This window comes from Anoplolepis gracilipes, chromosome 6 (assembly GCF_047496725.1).
Source record: "Anoplolepis gracilipes chromosome 6, ASM4749672v1, whole genome shotgun sequence".
Taxonomy (NCBI): domain Eukaryota; kingdom Metazoa; phylum Arthropoda; class Insecta; order Hymenoptera; family Formicidae; genus Anoplolepis; species Anoplolepis gracilipes.
Genome location: NC_132975.1, coordinates 13,983,155 through 14,003,681, shown reverse-complemented (window position 1 = coordinate 14,003,681; position 20,527 = coordinate 13,983,155). Strand labels below are relative to the sequence as shown.

At 25.3% G+C, this 20,527-nt stretch overlaps 5 protein-coding genes across 13 annotated transcripts; 3 read left to right on the top strand and 2 right to left on the bottom strand.

Annotated features, from left to right (window-relative positions):
• Positions 1 to 675: 675 nt before the first annotated feature.
• LOC140666687 (serine/threonine/tyrosine-interacting protein) lies at positions 676 to 4,566 on the top strand. 6 transcript variants are annotated; one of them, XM_072894141.1, is made up of 6 exons: positions 676 to 888; positions 2,487 to 2,588; positions 2,857 to 3,008; positions 3,314 to 3,502; positions 3,751 to 3,976; positions 4,293 to 4,566. In XM_072894141.1, exons 1-5 carry the CDS (start codon positions 844 to 846, stop codon positions 3,959 to 3,961), a joined length of 699 nt encoding a protein of 232 aa, XP_072750242.1. In that variant the 5' UTR covers positions 676 to 843; the 3' UTR covers positions 3,962 to 3,976; positions 4,293 to 4,566. The 6 variants fall into 6 exon arrangements, with proteins under 6 accessions (XP_072750242.1, XP_072750241.1, XP_072750245.1 ...); XM_072894140.1 differs by having other exon boundaries at positions 4,058 to 4,566; XM_072894144.1 differs by adding an exon at positions 1,107 to 1,238 and having other exon boundaries at positions 3,751 to 4,566.
• Positions 4,567 to 4,649: 83 nt separating this feature from the next.
• On the bottom strand, positions 4,650 to 15,635 carry LOC140667236 (uncharacterized). The gene is made up of 8 exons (XM_072894976.1): positions 15,455 to 15,635; positions 12,767 to 12,880; positions 12,363 to 12,544; positions 11,998 to 12,077; positions 8,397 to 8,641; positions 5,549 to 5,662; positions 5,145 to 5,326; positions 4,650 to 4,817 (listed from the first exon to the last, which is right to left on the bottom strand). The coding sequence occupies exons 1-8, from the start codon at positions 15,633 to 15,635 to the stop codon at positions 4,734 to 4,736; spliced, it is 1,182 nt and encodes a 393-aa protein (XP_072751077.1). The 3' UTR covers positions 4,650 to 4,733.
• Positions 9,089 to 12,748, top strand: LOC140666689 (serine/threonine/tyrosine-interacting protein-like). Of its 4 annotated transcripts, XR_012046817.1 has the most exons (5): positions 9,091 to 9,782; positions 10,051 to 10,202; positions 10,631 to 10,819; positions 11,071 to 11,298; positions 12,165 to 12,748. XR_012046817.1 is itself a non-coding variant. In XM_072894148.1 (4 exons), the coding sequence occupies exons 1-3, from the start codon at positions 9,693 to 9,695 to the stop codon at positions 10,815 to 10,817; spliced, it is 429 nt and encodes a 142-aa protein (XP_072750249.1). In that variant the 5' UTR covers positions 9,089 to 9,692; the 3' UTR covers positions 10,818 to 10,819; positions 11,078 to 11,843. The 4 variants fall into 4 exon arrangements, 3 of the variants coding, with proteins under 3 accessions (XP_072750249.1, XP_072750248.1, XP_072750247.1); XM_072894148.1 differs by lacking the exon at positions 12,165 to 12,748 and having other exon boundaries at positions 9,089 to 9,782; positions 11,078 to 11,843; XM_072894147.1 differs by lacking the exon at positions 12,165 to 12,748 and having other exon boundaries at positions 9,089 to 9,782; positions 11,075 to 11,843.
• A 471-nt stretch (positions 15,636 to 16,106) lies between the features above and the next one.
• On the bottom strand, positions 16,107 to 18,624 carry LOC140666688 (ecdysteroid-regulated 16 kDa protein-like). Its single transcript, XM_072894145.1, has 4 exons — positions 18,506 to 18,624; positions 17,004 to 17,120; positions 16,648 to 16,829; positions 16,107 to 16,480 (listed from the first exon to the last, which is right to left on the bottom strand). Exons 1-4 carry the CDS (start codon positions 18,588 to 18,590, stop codon positions 16,397 to 16,399), a joined length of 468 nt encoding a protein of 155 aa, XP_072750246.1. The 5' UTR covers positions 18,591 to 18,624; the 3' UTR covers positions 16,107 to 16,396.
• A 566-nt stretch (positions 18,625 to 19,190) lies between these two features.
• LOC140666511 (protein transport protein Sec61 subunit gamma) lies at positions 19,191 to 20,508 on the top strand. Its single transcript, XM_072893770.1, has 4 exons — positions 19,191 to 19,339; positions 19,900 to 20,006; positions 20,092 to 20,194; positions 20,296 to 20,508. The coding sequence occupies exons 2-4, from the start codon at positions 19,913 to 19,915 to the stop codon at positions 20,303 to 20,305; spliced, it is 207 nt and encodes a 68-aa protein (XP_072749871.1). The 5' UTR covers positions 19,191 to 19,339; positions 19,900 to 19,912; the 3' UTR covers positions 20,306 to 20,508.
• The last annotated feature ends 19 nt before the right edge of the window (positions 20,509 to 20,527 follow it).

The following is a 20,527-nucleotide window of genomic DNA, read 5'->3' as shown; positions in this document are numbered from 1 at the left end:
CGTTAATATAATATCTGTGAAATGTTTTAGAATGTTCACCAGCAATCTCGCTACTGTCAGTTTTTTGCATGATTTATCGTCATTTTTCTAGTAAATCATAAAATCGACGTGCATGCTGAAATATCACGCAAAAAAGACACATTAATCATTAACGTTAACCATAGACGAAACGCTCCATTTTCAAGACAAAAAGTTCACGTTATGAAGAAAATGTAATATTAAGTAAAATATGTAATATATATTAGTAAAAAATAAATGTTTACCTTAAACCTCTCTTTCACGGTATCTAAATTCAAAAAGCATCACAAAAAATATTGTTAGATATTTAATGACTTTAATAATTTTTAAATAAGCTATTGAAATCTCTGAATATATTTAATAATTGCAATATTTGAAAAATATATATCTTCTTTGGAACACAGTAACGATTTAATTATAAAATTCTTTATATTATATTTGATTTCTTTAACATAATGATTATTAAAGTTAATTTATATATATATATATATAATTGCAGTATTTAATATTATTATAATTAAAATTAATTTCTCGGAGATTAAACGCGACGAGGTAAGGCACGTGTGTTTGACAACTGGCGAAAGCACATATTTTTGACAGCTGGCGACATCTATCGGTATCAATAATCAACAAAGGTTTCGACCAGAGTGTACCTGAGTCCATTTTCTGCATCGTACATCGTATAAGTGTATTATCTACATGGCCGTCGTGAAAAAAAAAAACAGCGTGATCGCGATTGCAACAACGCTATAAATACGTTTCTAAATTCGTCTTTTTATTCATAAATCTCTCAATTATCGTGTGTGAGTGAAAAATTATCTGATAATGTTTTCAATGGACGGAAATGACAACGGCATCTTCCACAACGAGGTTAGATCTCCAAATGTTTCGTTAATGAGAAAAATTAATAGGCACGATAGAATAGGCTATTTTTAATTGACCTTGGAGATCTCGTGTAGCGAAAGCGTGAAATTCAAGATTCAGGATACCAATAAAAAAAAAGAAAAATAAACTTCTCTGGCCCATAAATGTAACGAAGAAAAGGTTAGATTGGATAAGGATTTTATAATGATCTCATTTCTCTCTAGAAAAAAAATTGTTTTACGAAGCATTATCGAAGTCTAAAATTCGCATTAAAAACACGAGAACTCTCTATGATTCCTTTTATCGACCTGTTGAAATAATAATACAAAAGAGGGACGAATTATAGGTTAAGCAAGGTAATAAGTCATGTGTATTCTGGACTGTTTGTCGACAAGACGGTAATTAAAAATGTATATAAATTTTTCGAAAAGAATTAAAAGTACCAAAAAAAAAATTGAAAAAGATGATTATATAAATGTTATTCATCATCAAATCATGCAAATTGTCGAAAGAAAATTAGGGCGAGTTTTTTAATTCATCGACTGATGGAATCGCATGATGCGTAAATACCACACGTGCTGCACTTGCGCATCATACGATTGATCAATTGATGAATTAAAAAACTCGCCTTTATGTATGGTTGTTGTGAATAGTTTCAAATGTAAACAGCTGATCAACAATCACTTTAAACTCGGAATACAAACAAATTTTTGCCCGGTTCTACTATAATGGTTTAAATTTACTATATCGTTTACATTAAATCATTAATTAATTTGTAAGATAATATCAAAATGTAAAAATTTCTATTATATGAAATGATAATTACATTATTAGAAATTAATATTATATTATCTTGCAAATTAAGATTAAATTTAAATTACAATGATTAACTTGTCGAATTATAAATCTTATAATACTTTCTTAATATGAATAATATTATGTCATTTTTTTGACATTTTTTTTTATTAAAGAAAGAATTAAATTAAGTACATGATAAATCATATATTTAGAAGTTTTACTGTTAAACTATTCTATTAGTTCAATTAATAGTTGATTAAATAATAGGAGGTTAATCAATGATCCCGTGAAAAGCTAAATATTCAATATAAATTCATTATCTTATCAAAAAAAAATTTTAGTATTCATAATTAATGTATTATTGTTTAAAAAAAAATAAAAATGATGATATTTTTGAGTAAATTGTATCTGTAGCTCAAACTATACACAAAATATATTTCAAAAAAATGATTAAAATGGCCTTCAGACAACATTTATCAATTATGTGAATATAAAAAATATTAAAATTTAGCAATGGTATTGCTACATTATAACTATCCGTTTCATTTATAATAAATTTACTTTATGTATTTAATTTTTTTTAAAGAAATAAATTTATATACATTTTTATTTTAAATACAGAAAAGTGTAGCTATAGAAAAAATTAACACTCTATTGTTTTTATAATAATTTATATAATATCTTACATTCCTATATAATATAATGTATCGCTAATATTAAAAGCTGAGAAATTTAACTACTCATTTCTCTTAGTCTTTATTAAAAGATATTTAATGAATAATATAAATAATTGTTCTCAATATTAGGAAAGCAACAATATGATACCTGAAGATTATTTAGGAGTGCCTAATATCATTGGATTAAACAGACCTGAACATTGGACTTATACAATGAGAAGACACATGCAGGTAATAATTTAACACAATATACAACATATTTCCAGAACAATGACTGAATTTTATCAACATATTTCGTTAATTATTTTAATAAAAAACGTCATGCACAAATATAAATCTTTGAAAACACTTATTTTTCGATTTTCATAACTTTATACAAGTTAAGTTTACAAAAAAACAGATATTTAAGTTTCTCATTTCTCTTGTTTTTGTAAAAGAAATAAAAAAGAGAATTATATATCATTAATATAATTAAATTTATTGTACATTTATTACACAGGAGGTGGTACCTGGCGTATTTCTTGGCCCATATAGGGCTGCTAGTCGTTCCAATCTCCATTCTTTGGTAAACCATGGAATAACACATATAATTTGCATCAGACAATCTATTGAAGCAAATTTTATAAAGCCCAACTTCCCTCTTACATTCAAGTATGTAATGTCTTAACTGATAATAATGAGTTACTAATAAAATTTAATATAATTTCATTCTTATTTAATATTAGACACACAAATTTTTTAAATCTCTTGATGAAAGCTTGGATTCTTTGCAATTTTTATTAATAATATCTTAATACATAATCTTATATTTTCTGATTTCACTATTATCCCTTCATATTTTTAATACATTATTAAGATCTATTTAATTAATTTAAAATTAATATTCTCTTAATTCTCTCATTTTTAGATTTTCTGACAATGAGTATGTATATTATATTTTATTATATTTTTTAAAGATATCTAGTCTTGGATATTGCCGACACAATGACGGAAAATATTATTAAGCATTTCAAGAAGGTAAAGGAATTCATTGACGAAAGTTTGAGTTCAAACGGACGGGTTTTAGTACACGGAAATGCTGGTATATCGAGATCCGCCGCGTTGGTTGTGGCATATATTATGGAAACATATGAACTTTCACAAGTGTAAGCTTTTTTCTTTTTATACTCTATATATACTAACCTTATTCACTCTAAAGCTATCTAAAATTTTCAAGATAAAATTATACAAAACTTATAATTGAAAAATGGATATTCCAGTTTATTCTATTTTTTTTGTCCAACAAAAAGAGAGAAAAAGAGAGAATGCAAATTTTATCTCATAAATTATTGTATAAATTTTTGTTTGGATCGAAACAGCAATAACAATAAATCCTTTTATATATTTATTGTAGGCAAGCAGACATAATAGTGCGGCAGCGAAGATTCTGCATAAACCCAAATGAGGGCTTTATAATGCAACTAAGAGAGTACGAGCCCATCTATAAAGCCGAGAAAATGTTGAGAAATAGTTCACAAAACTTGGAAGGTCAATGTAACAAACGAACAATCCATCAAATTGACTCAGATCATCAAGATAAGATCGTATATATGACTAATAGTTGATGATAAAGCAGAAAGGTAATTTAGAAAAAACAGAGACCAAAGTTCCCAAGACTTACATTCAAACTCATTTTTTTGACAATTCATTTCTTATTTTAGTTGCAATCGATTTTCTTCTCTATTCTTTTAAATAAGCAAGTGTATTTATAATATAAAAAAAAGTAAAACTGAAGTTAAACTTAAATACCAATATTTTCAGTATTTATAATTCAATGAATTAGTTAAAATACTGAAAATTGATGACTATCATTTATTTGATGAAAGTCAAAAATCATCGATTTGATTAGACTAGTTAGTAAATTATTTTTAACCTTTAATACTCTGCTTTATTTAGTTATTCAAACACTCCTGGTCGCCGCCTCATTATGGTCATGTTGAGTTATGACATATAAAAAATTAAAAATTTTATGTGAATTTTTGTATGAAATAGAAAACAGTTTTTTCATTTTTAATATCAATTTAATATGAGTGTAGTGAGAAGGCAAAAGTCTGAATGCTCTATTTTTTTATTTATAGTAACCATAGTTTGTGATTGTTAATAAAATTGACATTTGTAAAATATATATACATGTATATTATAAACTGATATTTTTTTAAATCCTTTTTATTTAATCATCATTTATTTTTCTTACAGACACATTTTAACACATTAGCAATTTTAAATATTTATTAAACAATATATATTATATAAAAATATATTTTATCTTGAAAATGGCACAAACTCTCGTCTTAAATCATTTATTAAAATTTTTAATTTGAAATAGTTATCTTTAAATTACTCAACTTTGGCTGGAAACTGTACGCATATTATTTTATTTCCATTTTCGTCCACTAACTCCCACTTAATATCCACACTCACCTAAAACAGAAATAATAAAAGGTATTACATTTTAAGTACTAAAACCTTTTTAATTGATTTATTATATTATAAAACTTTTAATTACAGATTTTAAAAATCTACAATTTTTAGTTAATTAAAATTCATTAACATGTTTGCAAAAAAAAAAAAAATATATATATATATATATATATATATATATATATATATATATATATATATTTAAATATAAATCAAATCTAAAAATGAAATTAAGTTCAAAATATTATATCAAAAAATAAAAAAGTAAAAATAGAAATAGCAAATATAAGTATAAAAAAATAAATGTGAATTTAAAATGTCAATTACCGGAGGGAATTTTTTCTGCACGAACAATGAAGTTTTATAATCATATTCTTGATTTTTATGCAAAGGACACTTGACTCCTGCATCAAGATCTTTGCATACATCAGGTTTATTAAAAGGAAAAGGTATTGGAACGCCACTCAGTACGCCATATACACGTACGTTGACTGTTTCGATATCCTGGTCTGCAAAGAAAATGCGCGAGTAGATAATAAGATTATTATATATATGTAATATTTTTTAACTATTATTAAAAATCTAAAATATATAAATATATATATAAATAAAATAATAAATTATACATGTATTTTTAACACTATTAATTTAATATTTGATATATTTATATTTATATATCCACATAAAATAAACGACTGACTTTTCGAACATAATTTACCAAGTATACTTACTTGCTGTGAACTTGATAGATATCGATGCATTAGTACCACGCACTAAAGCGCAGCTTTCATCCGACTCTTGACATCCCGAGACCGATACTTCCGAAAACTTACCCAATATTGAACCTAAAATAGAAGGAAAAAAAAATTAAATATAAATTCCGAATCAACGTCCGAATGGGTATAATGAATAACCTAATGTAATAAATATATCACAAATATATTGTTAAACTTGTCACAAATACTAAAAGTAACAATATATTAACCCTTAAAGATCATGTGGGTTATTTTGACCCCATCGATATTTTAACAATAAAATATTCCAAAGGTCTTAATCAATGAAAAAATGTTTAAAATATTTTTTTTAACTTTTGTTGTACATGATAATTTTCTACAGATGTCAAGGAATATATAAATTTTTGTAGATTTTTTCAAGCACTTTGAGACAGCTAAAACTACAACAAAACATTGTAATTCATATATGACCAGAAAACAGAGTAAAAAAATGACTTTTACACGGGTTAAATATATTTTAAATAATATTACACATATATTAAATAAATAAAAAGCATAAAAAGAAAGAGAGAGACCGCGAATTTCTTTTTTTAACAATAATGCAATAAAATTATATTTAATTTTATGTATATGAATTTATATTTAAAAATGATTAAAAGAAAATAATATAATAAATTTTTATATTAAAATGAATTATAATTAATCTTATTAAGTTTTAAGATATTTAGCTACATATCACTAACAAAATTCTTAGAACCATGTTTGATTACATTTATTAATAAAATTTCAAGAAACTTTTGATTACTTTTAATAGAATGTCTTTAAATGAGAAATTCCTTATGTTGTAACCAGCACTGACCTTTGTTATTCTTTGTTATACATTTTTATCTCAAACGATAATTCAATATTCACGTAAGACAGATAAAATGTTTGCACGAATCATTAGTTGTTTTAGTAAATTATAAGTCATACAAACAACACAAATTACAACATAAATTGATAATTTGTAATCGGGAAGACACGACAAAATATGACGCATATTAAAGAAAAATGATATAATGCTATTTACAGCACACTATTACATTTGCCATATCTGCAGAAGATTGTTAAAAATTCTAATTTAAAAAGTTTTGTACTGTCTTTTATAAAATAAAAAATTGCGTAACACAGATAAAATTTGTGCACGAATCGTTAGTTTTTTTGGTAAATTATAAATCATACACAAACATTATGAACTGATAATGTAATCGGAGAGACACGACAAAATTTAACGCATTTTAAAGAAAAATGGTATAACGCTATTTATAGTATATGCTATTTACATTTATTATGTCTACAGAAGTATCATTAGAAATTATAATTTAAAAAATATATTTTTTACTGTATATTTATATTATTTTGTAAAATAAAAAATTACTTACATTTCTATTTTTAACATAGAGATGAATATATATATATATATATATATATATATATATATATATATTTCATATTTATATTTATATACACATCTATTGCTATTGTATTACTGTATGTATCTATGTCGTAGAAAAACATTAGAGAAAATTCCAAAAATATTTTGAAGAAAATGTCTTCAGAATATTCTCTAAACGTCTTTTGAATATGTATGTGCTATTTCGATAAATCCTCTTCGAAGATGAAAACATTAAATGTCACGATCGATTTGAAGTAGGAAAGTCGTTATTATTACTGTTATCTTCTACGTTTGTATCATATTTCTTTGCTTCAATTATTCAATTTTTAAACTTTTTATATTTATTTCATATTTATATTGTGTATTTTTAAAATAGAGATAAATATACATATATATGTATTTCATATTTATAAACGTCTTTTTGAACATGTGTGCTGAAAGGTATATTTATTTTGTATATAATAAAATAAAAAGGTTTAAACACTGAATAATATTGACACAAAAAAATATGATACAAAGGTAGAATATAAAGTTTAAATAAAAATAACAATAACAATTTTTTTTCTTCTAATTATTTTTCGTAGCGATCGTGGGATTTAATGTTCACCGACATCGAAGAGTATTTATAATTTCCTACGACATAGATACATACAATAATAATATAATAGTAATAGACGCGTTTATGACAATACATATGTTACGTTGTCATAAAAAAAGATATAAAAATCATTCACGCATATACTTATTGTTAGCATATATATGCGTGCCTGTCTGTCCATGGAAATCTGAACTCATTGAAATTAGATCTATCATCAGTTTCGCTTCCACGTATTATATGTATCATTTACATTCAACGCGTACCTAGAGACGTTTTAGAAGAGCAAACAAAGGAAAAGACCAATCTTTAAGAATGATATTAAATATTTTTTCTACGAATTGATCTTTATACTTTTCAAAATCTAGTAAAACATCTATGACTTCAGATAATATGATAAAACAATATGAACCATGATAAAATTCCTGAAAAATGTAGCGCTCTTTTATCGTCACATAATTGTCACTAACACTAATTATAATTGATATTAATTAACGTTATATCTATAATTTCGTACGAATATCTCCCTCTTTCTCCATTACAAAACTTTTAATAACATTCTTAGCAAGATGTTATAGATTTTAAATATACAATTGTCTGAAAATACAATACTCTTAAAGAACTCCAGTTTTCATTATATATCGACTATAAAATTTATTATTTTAATTTAATTATGGCATAAATTTATATTGTAATCCGGTTTCAATTTTCTTATCAAACTCTTAATAAGGTTCGAAAGTCAGGATGATCGTCGAATATATAGTGTTCTTCTAAGAATATTGCGCATTTTAAAGTTTTGCAGAATATATACTCACCGCAATCCTCAAATTGGACAGCATAAGAAAAATGGAAAAGAAGCAGCAGTGCATAGATGCTTGTTGACAAAAATGCAAACATGATGTTTTCCGATTGTCTCAAGTTGCTTGTTGTACGTCTACGACGTTGTTGTTCGTACGAGTTCCGCGCCGCTATTAACGCCATCGTCTCTGATCGCATCTTTATAAAGCGTTGCAAAGCGCGCCACATCCCCCAACAGTATCCATCACCTTTGTTCTCGATTCATTTCGTTATCGAAACTTATGACTGATGCCAGAACGGGGTCCCGGCTTGCGTGCACATGTAGTGCGCAGAACGCTCTGCGCAGCACAAGTATGCTGTTCTTTAATTATGTGCGAGTCGGGACCTCTCGTTCTGCCATCATCGCACCGAGATACCAACCCGGAAATGAACGATTTTCACGATCACACAACAGATACTTATCTTTTTTTTTGACATTTTATTATATTATATTATATTATATATATATATAATATTATATATTATATTATACATATAATATTATATATTATATTATATATATGAAATAAATTATAAATCTTATAATACTTTCTTAATATGAATAATATTATGTCATTTTTTTGACATTTTTTTTTTTATTAAAGAAAGAATTAAATTAAGTACATGATAAATCATATATTTAGAAGTTTTACTGTTAAACTATTCTATCAGTTCAATTAATAGTTGATTAAGTAATAGGAGGTTAATCAAATGATCCTGTGAAAAGCTAAACATTCAATATTAATTCATTATATTTTCAAAAAAAATTTTTAGTATTCATAATTAATGTATTTTTGTTTAAAAAGAATAAAAGTGATAATATTTTTGAGTAGATTGTATCTGTAGCTCAAACTATACACAAAATATATTTCAGAAAAATGATTAAGATGGCCTTCAGACAACATTTATCAATTATGTGAATATAAAAAATATGAAAATTTAGCAATGGTATTGCTACGTTATAACTATCTGTTTCATTTATAATAAATTCACTTTATGTATTTAATTTTTTCATTTATTTTTTCTAAAGCAATAAATTTATATACATTTTTATTTAGTATTTATATACATTTTTATAAGTGTAGCTATATAAAAAATTAACACTCTATTATTTTTATAATAATTTATATAATATCTTACATTCCTAATATATTGTATCGCTAATATTAAAAGCTGAGAAATTTAACTACTCATTTCTCTCAGTCTTTATTAAAAGATATTTAATGAATAATATAAATAATTGTTCTTAATATCAATATTAGGCAAGCAACAATATGATACCTAAAGATTATTTAGGAGTGCCTAATGTCGTTGGATTAAGCAGACCTGAACATTGGACTTATACAATGAGAAGACACATGCAGGTAATAATTTAACACAATATACAACATATTTCCAGAACAATGACTGAATTTTATCAACATATTTCGTTAATTATTTTAATAAAAAACGTCATGCACAAATATAAATCTTTGAAAACACTTATTTTTCGATTTTCATAACTTTACACAAGTTAAGTTTCCAAAAAAACAGATATTTAAGTTTCTCATTTCTCCTGTTTTTGTAAAAGAAATAAAAAAAAGAATTATATATCATTAATATAATTAAATTTATTGTACATTTATTACACAGGAGGTGGTACCTGGTGTATTTCTTGGCTCATATAGGGCTGCTAGTCGTTCTAATCTCCATTCTTTGGTAAACTATGGAATAACACATATAATTTGTAACAGACAATCTATTGAGGCAAATTTTATAAAGCCCAACTTTCTCCTTAGATTCAAGTATGTAATGTCTTTAATGATAATAATGAGTTATTAATAAAATTTAATATAATTTAATTCTTATTTAATACAGTCGGACCTCTTATCCTACGACCCTCTTACGCTACGAAACCTCTTATCCTACGACAAAAAATCCTCTCATGTTACGCGAAAGGGGAATTATACCCCCACTCTCAAATTTTTGTCGTAGGATAAGAGATCCGACTGTATTAGACACAAAAATCTCTTGATGAAAACTCGGATTCTTTGTAATTTTTATTAATAATATCTTATTATATAATCTTATATTATTTTCTAATTTCACTATTATCTCTTCACATTTTTAATACATTATTAAGATCTATTTAATTAATTTAAAATTAATATTCTCTTAATTCTCTCATTTTTAGATTTTCTGACAATGAGTATGTATATTATATTTTTTAAAGATATCTAGTCTTGGATATTGCCGACACGATGACGGAAAATATTATTAATCATTTCAAGAAGATAAAGGAATTCATTGACGAAAGTTTGAGTTCAAGCGGACGGGTTTTAGTACACGGAAATGCTGGTATATCGAGATCCGCCGCGTTGGTTGTGGCATATATTATGGAAACATACGAACTTTCATAAGTGTAAGCTTTTTTCTTTTTATACCCTATATATACTAACTTTATTCACTCTAAAGCTATCTAAAATTTTCAAGATAAAATTATACAAAACTTATAATTGAAAAATGGATATTCCAGTTTATTCTATTTTTTTTGTCTAACAAAAAGAGAGAGAAAAAGAGAGAATGCAAATTTTATCTCATAAATTATTGTATAAATTTTTGTTTGGATCGAAACAGCAATAACAATAAATCCTTTTATATATTTATTGTAAGCAAGCAGACATAATAGTGCGGCAGCGAAGATTCTGCATAAACCGAAATGAGGACTTTATAATGCAATTAAGAGAGTACGAGCCCATCTATAAAGCCGAGAAAATGTTGAGAAATAGTTCACAAAACTTGGAACGTCGATGTAACAAACGAACAATCCATCAAATTGACTCAGATCATCAATAAGATAAGATTGTATATATGACTAATAGTTGATGATAAAGCAGAAAGGTAATTTAGAAAAAACATAGACCAAAGTTACCAAGACTTACATTTAAACTCATTTTCTTGACAATTTATTTCTTATTTTAGCTGCAATCGATTTTATTCTCTATTCTTTTAAATAAGCAAGTGTATTTATAATGTAAAAAAAAGTAAAACTGAAGTTAAACTTAAATACCAATATTTTCAGTATTTTGACTGATTCATTAATGACTATCATTTATTTGATGAAAATCAAGCATCATCGATTTGATTAGACTAGTTAGTAAATTATTTTTAACCTTTAATACTCTGCTTTATTTAGTTATTCAAAAACTCCTGGTCGCCTCATTATGGTCATATTGAATTATGACATAATACAAAACTGCTTTTTCATTTTTAATATCATAATTTAATATAGGTATAGTGAAAAGACAAAAATCTGAATGCTCTATTTTTTTATTTATAGTAATCATAGTTTGTGATTGTTAATAAAATTGATTTGTAAAATATATATACATGTATATTATAAACTGATATTTTTTTAAGTTCTTTTTATTTAGTCATCATTTATTTTCTTACAGACACATTCTAACACATTAGTAATTTTAAATATTTATTAAACAATATATATTATATAGAAATATTTTTTATTTTGAAAATGGCACAAACTCTCGTCTTAAATCATTTATTAAAATTTTTAATTTGAAATAGTTATCTTTAAATTACTCAATTTCGACTGGAAACTGTACGCATATTATTTTATTTCCATCTTCGTCCACTAACTCCCACTTAATATCCACATCCAGCTAAAACAGAAATAATAAAAGGTATTACATTTTAAGTACTAAAATCTTTTTAATTGATTTATTATATTATAAAACTTTTAATTACAGATTTTAAAAATCTACAATTTTTAGTTAATTAAAATTCATTAACAACTCCAAAAAAAAAATATATATATATATTTAAATATAAATCAAATCTAAAAATGAAATTAAGTACAAAATATTATATCAAAAAATAAAAAAGTAAAAATAGAAATAGCAAATGTAAGTATAAAAAAATAAATGTGAATTTTAAATATCAATTACCGAAGGGTATTGTTTCAGCACGAACAATGAAGTTTTATAATCATATACTTGATCCTTATGCAAAGGACACTTGACTCCAGCATCAGGATCCTTGCATACATCAGGATTATTAAGAGGAAAAGGTATTGGAATGGCAAATAGTACGCCATATACAAGTACGTCGACTGTTTCGATATCCTGGTCTGCAAAGAAAATGCGCGAGTAGATAATAAGAATATTATATATATATGTATTATTAAAACTATTATTAAAAATCTAAAATATATAAATATATATAAATAAAATAATAAGTTATACATGTATTTTTAACACACTATTAATTTAATATTTGATATATTTATATTTATATATCCACATAAAATAAACGACTAACTTTTCGAACATAATTTAGCAAGTATACTTACTTGGTGTGAACGTGATAGCTATCGATGCATTAGTACCACGCACTAAAGTGCATCTTTCATCCGACACTTTACACCCCGAGACTGATACTACCGAAAACTTGCCCAATGTTGAACCTAAAATAGAAGGAAAAAAAAATAAATATAAATTATATCAACGTCTGAATAGGTATAATGAATACCCTAATGTAATAAATATATCACAAATATATTGTTAAACTTGTCACAAATACTAAAAGTAACAATATATTAACTCTTAAAGATCATGTGGGTTATTTTTACCCCATCGATATTTTAACAATAGAATATTTCAAAGGCCTTAATCAATGAAAAAATGTTTAAAATATTTTTTTTAATTTTTGTTGTACATGATAATTTTCTACAGATGTCGAGGAATAAATATAAATTTTTGTAGATTTTTTCAAGCACTTTGAGACAACTAAAACTACGACAAGACATTGTAATTCATATATGATCAGAAAACAGAGTAAAAAAAATGACTCTTACACGGGTTAAATATATTTTAAATAATATTACACATATATTAAATAAATAAAAAGCATAAAAAGAAAGAGAGAGACCGCGTATTTCTTTTTTTAACAATAATGCAATAAAATTATATTTAATTTTAGGTATATGAATTTATATTTAAAAATGATTAAAAGAAAATAATATAATAAATTTTTATATTAAAATGAATTATAATTAATCTTATTAAGTTTCAAGATATTTAGCTATATATCACTAATAAAATTCTTAGAAACATGTATGATTACATTTATTAATAAAATTTCAAGAAACTTGATTACTTTTAGTAGAATTTCTTTAAATGAGAAATTCCTTATGTTGTAACCAGCACTGACCTTTGTTATTCTTTGTTATACATTTTTATCTCAAACGATAACTCAATATTCACGTAAGACAGATAAAATGCTTGCACAAATCATTAGTTGTTTTAGTAAATTATAAGTCATACAAACAACACAAAGTACACCATAAATTGATGATTTGTAATCGGGAAGACACGACAAAATATGACGCATTTTAAAGAAAAATGATATAATGCTATTTACAGCACACTATTACATTTGCCATATCTGCAGAAGATTGTTAAAAATTCTAATTTAAAAAGTTTTGTACTGTCTTTTATAAAATAAAAAATTGCGTAAGATAGATAAAATACGTGCACAAATCGTTCGTTTTTTTGGTATATTATAAATCATACACAAACATTATGAACTGATAATGTAATCGGGAAAACACGACAAAATTTAACGCATTTTAAAAAAAAATGGTATAATACTATTTATAGCACACTATTATCATTTGCTTTATCTACAGAAGATTTTTAGAAATTCTAATTTAAATAATACATTTTTACTGTCTTTTATAAAATAAAAAATTGCCTAAGACAGATAAAATGCGTACGCGAATCATTATTAATAATTTTTTTAGTAAACTATAAGTCATTCACACATTACAAACTGATAATGTAATCGTAGAGATACAACAAAATATAATACATTTTAAAGAAAAATAGTATAACGCTATTTATAGTATGCTATTTATTATATAGCTACAGAAGAATCATTAGAAATTATAATTTAAAAAATATATTTTTTACTGTATATTTATATTATTTTAAAATAAAAAATTGCTTACATTTTTATTCTTAAAATAGAGATGAATATATATATATATATATATATATATATATATATATATATATATATATTTATCTCTATTTTATAAATATATATATATATTTCATATCTATATTAATATATATGCGTAGACAAATGGTTATTTTAGGAAAATAGCTTTTGATTAGGCAAATGCTATCTGGCGTGCACGTACTAAAAAGTACATCTTGGAAAAGAACGCTTAGAGTCCCATGTAAGCATAGGGGGACGGGGCGAAGCCTCGTCTCCATAAAAAAATATAACAAAACTTGGGAGCACAGAAACTACCAAGGCTGACAGTACAGCCAGATAACCATTTGCCTAGTCAAAAGCTATTTTCCTAAAATAACCATTTGCCTACGACATATACATCTATTGCTATTGTATTACTGTATGTATCTATGTCGTAGAAAAACATTTAGAGAAAATTCTAAAAATATTTTAAAGAAAATGTCTTCAAAATATCCTCTAAACGTCTTTTGAATATGTATATGCTATTTCGATAAATCCTCTTCGAAGTCGACAACATTAAATTTCACGACCTTTATACCTTTCAAAATCTAGTAAAACATCTATGACTTCAGATAATATGATAAAACAACAGAAACCATGATAAAATTCTTGAAAAATGTAGCGCTCTTTTATCGTCGTATAATTGTCACTAACACTAATTATAATTGATATTAATTAACGTTATATCTAATTTCGTACGAATATCTCCCTCTTTCTCCATTACAAAACTTTTAAAAACATTCTTAGCAAGATTTTATAGATTTTAAATATACAATTGTCTGAAAATACAATACTCTTAAAGAACTCCAATTTTCATTATATATCGACTATAAAATTTATTATTTTAATTTAATTATGGCATAAATTTATATTGTAATCCGGTTTCAATTTTCTTATCAAACTCTTAATAAGGTTCGAAAGTCAGGATGATCGTCGAATATATAGTGTTCTTCTAAGAATATTGCGCATTTTAAAGTTTTGCAGAATATATACTCACCGCAATCCTCAAATTGGACAGCATGAGAAAAATGGAAAAGAAGCAGCAGTGCATAGATGCTTGTTAGCAAAAATGCAAACATGATGCTTCCCGATTGTCTCATGTTGCTTGTTGTATGTCTACGACGTTGTTGCTCGTACGAGTTTTGGGCCGCTATTAACGCCATCGCCTCTGATCGCATCTTTATAAAGCGTTACAAAACGCGCCACATCCCCCGACACCATCCATCACCTTTGTTCTTCATTCATTTCGTTATCGAAACTTATGACTCATACCAGAACGGGGTCCCGGCTTATGTGCACATGTAGTGCGCCGAACGCTCTGCGCAGCACAATTATACTGTTCTCTAATTATGTGCGTGTGGGTCGGAACCTCTCGTTCTGCCATCATCGCACCGAGATACCAACCCGGAAATGAACGATTTTCACGGTCACACAAATAGATTCTTATCCTTTTTTTTGACATTTTATTATCCCTTTCATGATGTCATTTTTTTACAATTTATTTTTAATATCTTATTTTATAGGGAATGAAATTTTATTTGAAATTATATGTGACACAATAAGAATCACGTAATTTAAGGAAAAAATGATAAAAAAAAATTATATTTAAAAATAAGTTAGTAATAAAATTTCTTATTTTTTGACAGTTTGCATAAAAGGTAAAGCGTGTCTTATGTTTTTTATTTCTGTAGCACTACATATATTAAGTGTGGTTTATAGTTTATATATACATATTTTAAATGTTTTGTTGTTAAAATATTCTATCTTACAGAAACCTTTTTTTTGTTATTCATTTCTTATATAATTTTAATTAATGTGCTTCACGTCGACGTGCGTTAAAAATATATGGCGAAATTAATATTTTTTGTATAAAAACTAACGTGTTCACTTCAATATCGGTACGCAATAATCCATCATAGTTGTCGTAAAAATGTCAGTTTTACTTAATCTTTGCCGGGAATTTTACACATACTATTTTTTCATCTTTTTCATTTCTAAACTCCCACATAATTTCAAGACTCAACTAAAAAACAGGAAAAAAGTATTATTATACCGACACCAGAAAAAGAATATAACTTTAGATAAAAGCATCATTAAAATAAATAAAATAAAAAAATAGAAAATAAAATACAGAAAAAAATATCAATAGATTAAGAAAGATAGATTAACATTGAAATTCTATGCGCATACCGCTGGAGTTGTCTTCTCCAAAGTAAATGAAGCTTTGTACTGAACTTCCTGACCCTGTTTCAAAGGACAAGTAATACCAGAATCCGGATCCTTGCATACATCAGGTTTTTCTAGCGCGACAGGTATAGGCACTTCGACTAACACACCAAATGCACGGGCTTCGATTGTTGAAATATCCACGTCTGCAAAAAGAGAAGATAAATTAAATTTCTCCATGTGAGCACTTAAAAAGTTCAAAATAAAATCATTATAATATTATTTTTTAAATTACAATTTAAATCTTTTTATTAAATAGAATCCATATTTCTTTCTCAATAGTATATTAATGATATTTGATATATAATACTTTTACTAACTTGCTGTAAATTTCATGGATACAGATATCTCGGTCTGACGTAATATCGAGCATTTCTCTTCAGATAAATCAGGACAGCTCGAGATCGTTACTTCGCTGAATTTACCTACCTCTGAGCCTGGAATTGATTTAAAATAAGTTTAGTAGAAATAATTTTAATGTTTAATGTGAATATTTGTGATACAATATATACGTATACTCAAAGTATAAATCATAAGTACCTAATTAAATTAAAAAAGTATGTAAGTATCTCTGTAATTCTTTAATTAATTATTTGTCTAATTAATTTCTCAAAACTAATTAGATAATTAATTATATAATTGAATATGTAATTATCTAATTAAATAATTAATATTTAATTAATAAGTAATTAATCCTTTGAATAAAACGTTACGTGAAGATGTTTGCTTTATATCGCCAATTTGCTACAATTACATCTTACATTACTAAGTAAGTAGTAATACAAAATTAGAGGTAAGCTGTGATGTGATTACGTGCAATCTAACAAACATTCAAGATGTTACATAATTAAATGGCTTTGCGTGTAATGTTGCTATTAATAACTTCCGACATTTAATCCGTCTTTAATTAAGAATAATAACGTATTTATTTAAGAACCTGCAATATAAACGATTTTCCTATAATTATATATATAGTTAATGATAAAGATAAAAAATAATTAATAATTTGGTATTAATAATAGAAATTTTTATACAATTTTTATAAAATTGTTACATATCATTGATCTAAAATAATCTAAACAATTGAAACAGTTTAATTATTTATTTTCTTTTTCGAAAGTAATGAATTATTAATTAATAATTAAATTTTCAAGAATAACACATTTTTATCACAATATTTTTGTCTTGGTCAATTTTAAAACTCAAATAATTTACCAAAACTTTCTAAAAAAATTAGAAAAAATATAATTAAATATATAAAATTACACTAAAATATATAACTAACAATAAATATGTAAAATATTCAAGAATCATATTTTGATTATAAATGCATAAAGCTAATTTAAAATTTTTTCTTAAATAATAATAAATAAATTTATTCCACTTTCCCAATGTTCGTAATTTTTATAACTTTTATTATTTCTATATCTTTATTCATTAAATTTCAAATTAAAATTCTATTGAAGCATTTACTTTTCTGAAGCTCAATTCATTAGAATTCTTTTATTTTGCATAATTAATTAATTGAAAGTTATATATAAGCGACTTAGTATTTTAATTTAAAAAATTTCAATTTTAAATGGATCAAGTATTTTATACAAAAAACATGCCATAATTTTGACATTACACAATATTATAAAAATATAAAAACAGCATATATAAAAACAAGATATTGGTATTTTCATTCTCAATCCTCTTTTGTGTGTACACAATTTAAATTTAATAATTATTAAATATTAAATCAACTATTTCTTATGGAAAAAATAGTAACTAATTTTAATACAAAAACAAATTCTTGAAAATTATTAAAATGCAAACTTACCACAATCCTCGTAAACGAAAGCAAGAGAAGGTACTATGCAGCACAGAGTGCATAATAGCGAAAAAGCAATAGCTTTTCGTGTCATGTTGCTTCCACGACTTCCACGTGAATATTAATGTTGCCACGTGAGATCTGCGCGTCTAAATTTATAAGATCGCGCTTATCTAATGCGAAAACAAAATCTCATCTCATTACGGTTAATGATAGTGAAACTATTGTTGTGTATAGTTTCATAAATGAATAGCTTCGTACCACTTTTAACGATTCATTAAGAAATATAAACTATCAAATATTGATAGGTTACAATAATAAAAATATTCATAATAAAAAATAAAATGTTAATTATATATTTTTTTATATAAAGTTAAAACTTATATTGTTAATGCAAGTATAAAAGCAATATAAATTTGTAAAAAAGATACGAATTTAAAAAAAAATTATTTTTTTCTATTATATAAATATATACATGTTAAATATTTTGTTCTATATTATGATATTAAACATTAGTAAAAGTAATAAAAAGTTACAATTTATTAACTTTTGAAATGAAAAATTTTATGATAGAAATATAACAAATTAGCTTTTTAATTTTTCCATAAAAAAAAAGGATTGTACTCTCTAATAAAAGAGATTTCGTTTCAGCTGTTTGAATTATTTCCCGCGTCATCGGATGCGCGTCAGCGCTCCGATGCCAGATGCCAGCATCAGTCGTGAGGAAGTGACGTTCTTACAGCGCATCGTCCACGTAGCGTTACGAGTACTCGCGCAAAATATTCCGTAGACGATACGTTGACAGGACATTTCGTTCAACGCACTTGAGTAACAACGTGCAACGTGAGTGTCTCATTTCTGTCCTATTTGTAATTTTATCTTTTCTTACATTTTGGTACAAATTTTAATTGTTTTTCTCGCTAAATCTACATTGCTATGTATAATTTCCTGTGAAAGAGATATTTCTGACATAACCCAAATCTTATTTATCTTATTAAAATATAAAAATACGATTTCTGTATCTATATGTTGAGTGAAATATTTTTGATGCATCGTATTGCGTGATGTAAATTTGGTGGTATTTTGTAAAATAGCCAATATTATTCTAACAAAGATATATAAAAGTTTATAACCTAAATTTTGTACAACTTATTAAAGTGCAAAAATATGTTTTTAAATCTGTCTGTGTTAAGTAAAATATTTTTCCTTAACAAAATAAAATATATATTTAATATAAAATAAATATTTTTATATGTTACATAGTGATAGTAAATATGATAGTATCGTAATAATGTTACAAAAAATATAATAATCAATACTCAATTATGCTTTAAATATCCATATTATTGGATAAATTGAATATAATTGTTTTTTTTTCTAATGAATCCAGGTTTTTTTTGCAGATTTTCAATCATTATGGATCAAATTAAGAAGCTCACTGAACCTGGTCGCCAGTTCGCCAAGGACAGCATTCGGCTTGTCAAAAGATGCACGAAGCCAGATCGCAAAGGTAATTTAACTTTAATTATGTTACATATAAATATGAAATATAATATGGTTTAGTAATAATTTGCATAATTTTTTATACATTGCAGAGTTTCAGAAGATTGCTATTGCCACTGCAATTGGCTTCTGCATAATGGGCTTTATAGGATTCTTTGTTAAGTTAATTCATATTCCAATCAACAACATCATTGTGTAAGTTTTTGCAATATTAATGTATCTTTCTTCAATTATTAATAATATAGATTCACATTTAAATATATTCGTTGTATTAAATATATGTTTTTTTTTTTCAGAGGTTCATAAATTACATCCTGAGATTCTTGTTACTTTTAAGAAGATTATCGATAAGATCCCATAAGGCTACTTCCGTTGTTATATGTCCCTTTATTCTTATTTATAATACAAAAATGTTTATTCTATATTGAATTAGTTTGGCAAGTGAGATAAGTGAGAGAGAGATGTGTGCATAATATTAATGAGTTTTATAATAAAACAGTAATCTAAAATCGTCCATCTTCTTTTTTA

Bases quoted from the DNA above. Each gene is read 5' to 3' on its own strand.
- LOC140666687 (XM_072894141.1), top strand. From the start codon at position 844: ATGTTTTCAATGGACGGAAATGACAACGGCATCTTCCACAACGAG. The intron at 3,009-3,313 runs GTATGTAATGTC...TATTTTTTAAAG, and splicing joins AACTTCCCTCTTACATTCAA to ATATCTAGTCTTGGATATTG. The intron at 3,503-3,750 runs GTAAGCTTTTTT...TATTTATTGTAG, and splicing joins ACATATGAACTTTCACAAGT to GCAAGCAGACATAATAGTGC.
- LOC140666689 (XM_072894148.1), top strand. From the start codon at position 9,693: ATGATACCTAAAGATTATTTAGGAGTGCCTAATGTCGTTGGATTAAGC. The intron at 9,783-10,050 runs GTAATAATTTAA...TTTATTACACAG, and splicing joins CAATGAGAAGACACATGCAG to GAGGTGGTACCTGGTGTATT. The intron at 10,203-10,630 runs GTATGTAATGTC...TATTTTTTAAAG, and splicing joins AACTTTCTCCTTAGATTCAA to ATATCTAGTCTTGGATATTG.
- LOC140667236 (XM_072894976.1), bottom strand. From the start codon at position 15,635: ATGCGATCAGAGGCGATGGCGTTAATAGCGGCCCAAAACTCGTACGAG. The intron at 12,545-12,766 runs GTAAGTATACTT...TTTTCTTTGCAG, and splicing joins AGCTATCACGTTCACACCAA to ACCAGGATATCGAAACAGTC. The intron at 8,642-11,997 runs GTAATTTAAAGA...GATAACGAAATG, and splicing joins CAGTTTCCAGTCGAAATTGA to AATCGAGAACAAAGGTGATG.
- LOC140666688 (XM_072894145.1), bottom strand. From the start codon at position 18,590: ATGACACGAAAAGCTATTGCTTTTTCGCTATTATGCACTCTGTGCTGC. The intron at 17,121-18,505 runs GTAAGTTTGCAT...AATCAATTCCAG, and splicing joins TTTCGTTTACGAGGATTGTG to GCTCAGAGGTAGGTAAATTC. The intron at 16,481-16,647 runs GTATGCGCATAG...CCTGTTTTTTAG, and splicing joins TGGAGAAGACAACTCCAGCG to TTGAGTCTTGAAATTATGTG.
- LOC140666511 (XM_072893770.1), top strand. From the start codon at position 19,913: ATGGATCAAATTAAGAAGCTCACTGAACCTGGTCGCCAGTTCGCCAAG. The intron at 20,007-20,091 runs GTAATTTAACTT...TATACATTGCAG, and splicing joins CACGAAGCCAGATCGCAAAG to AGTTTCAGAAGATTGCTATT.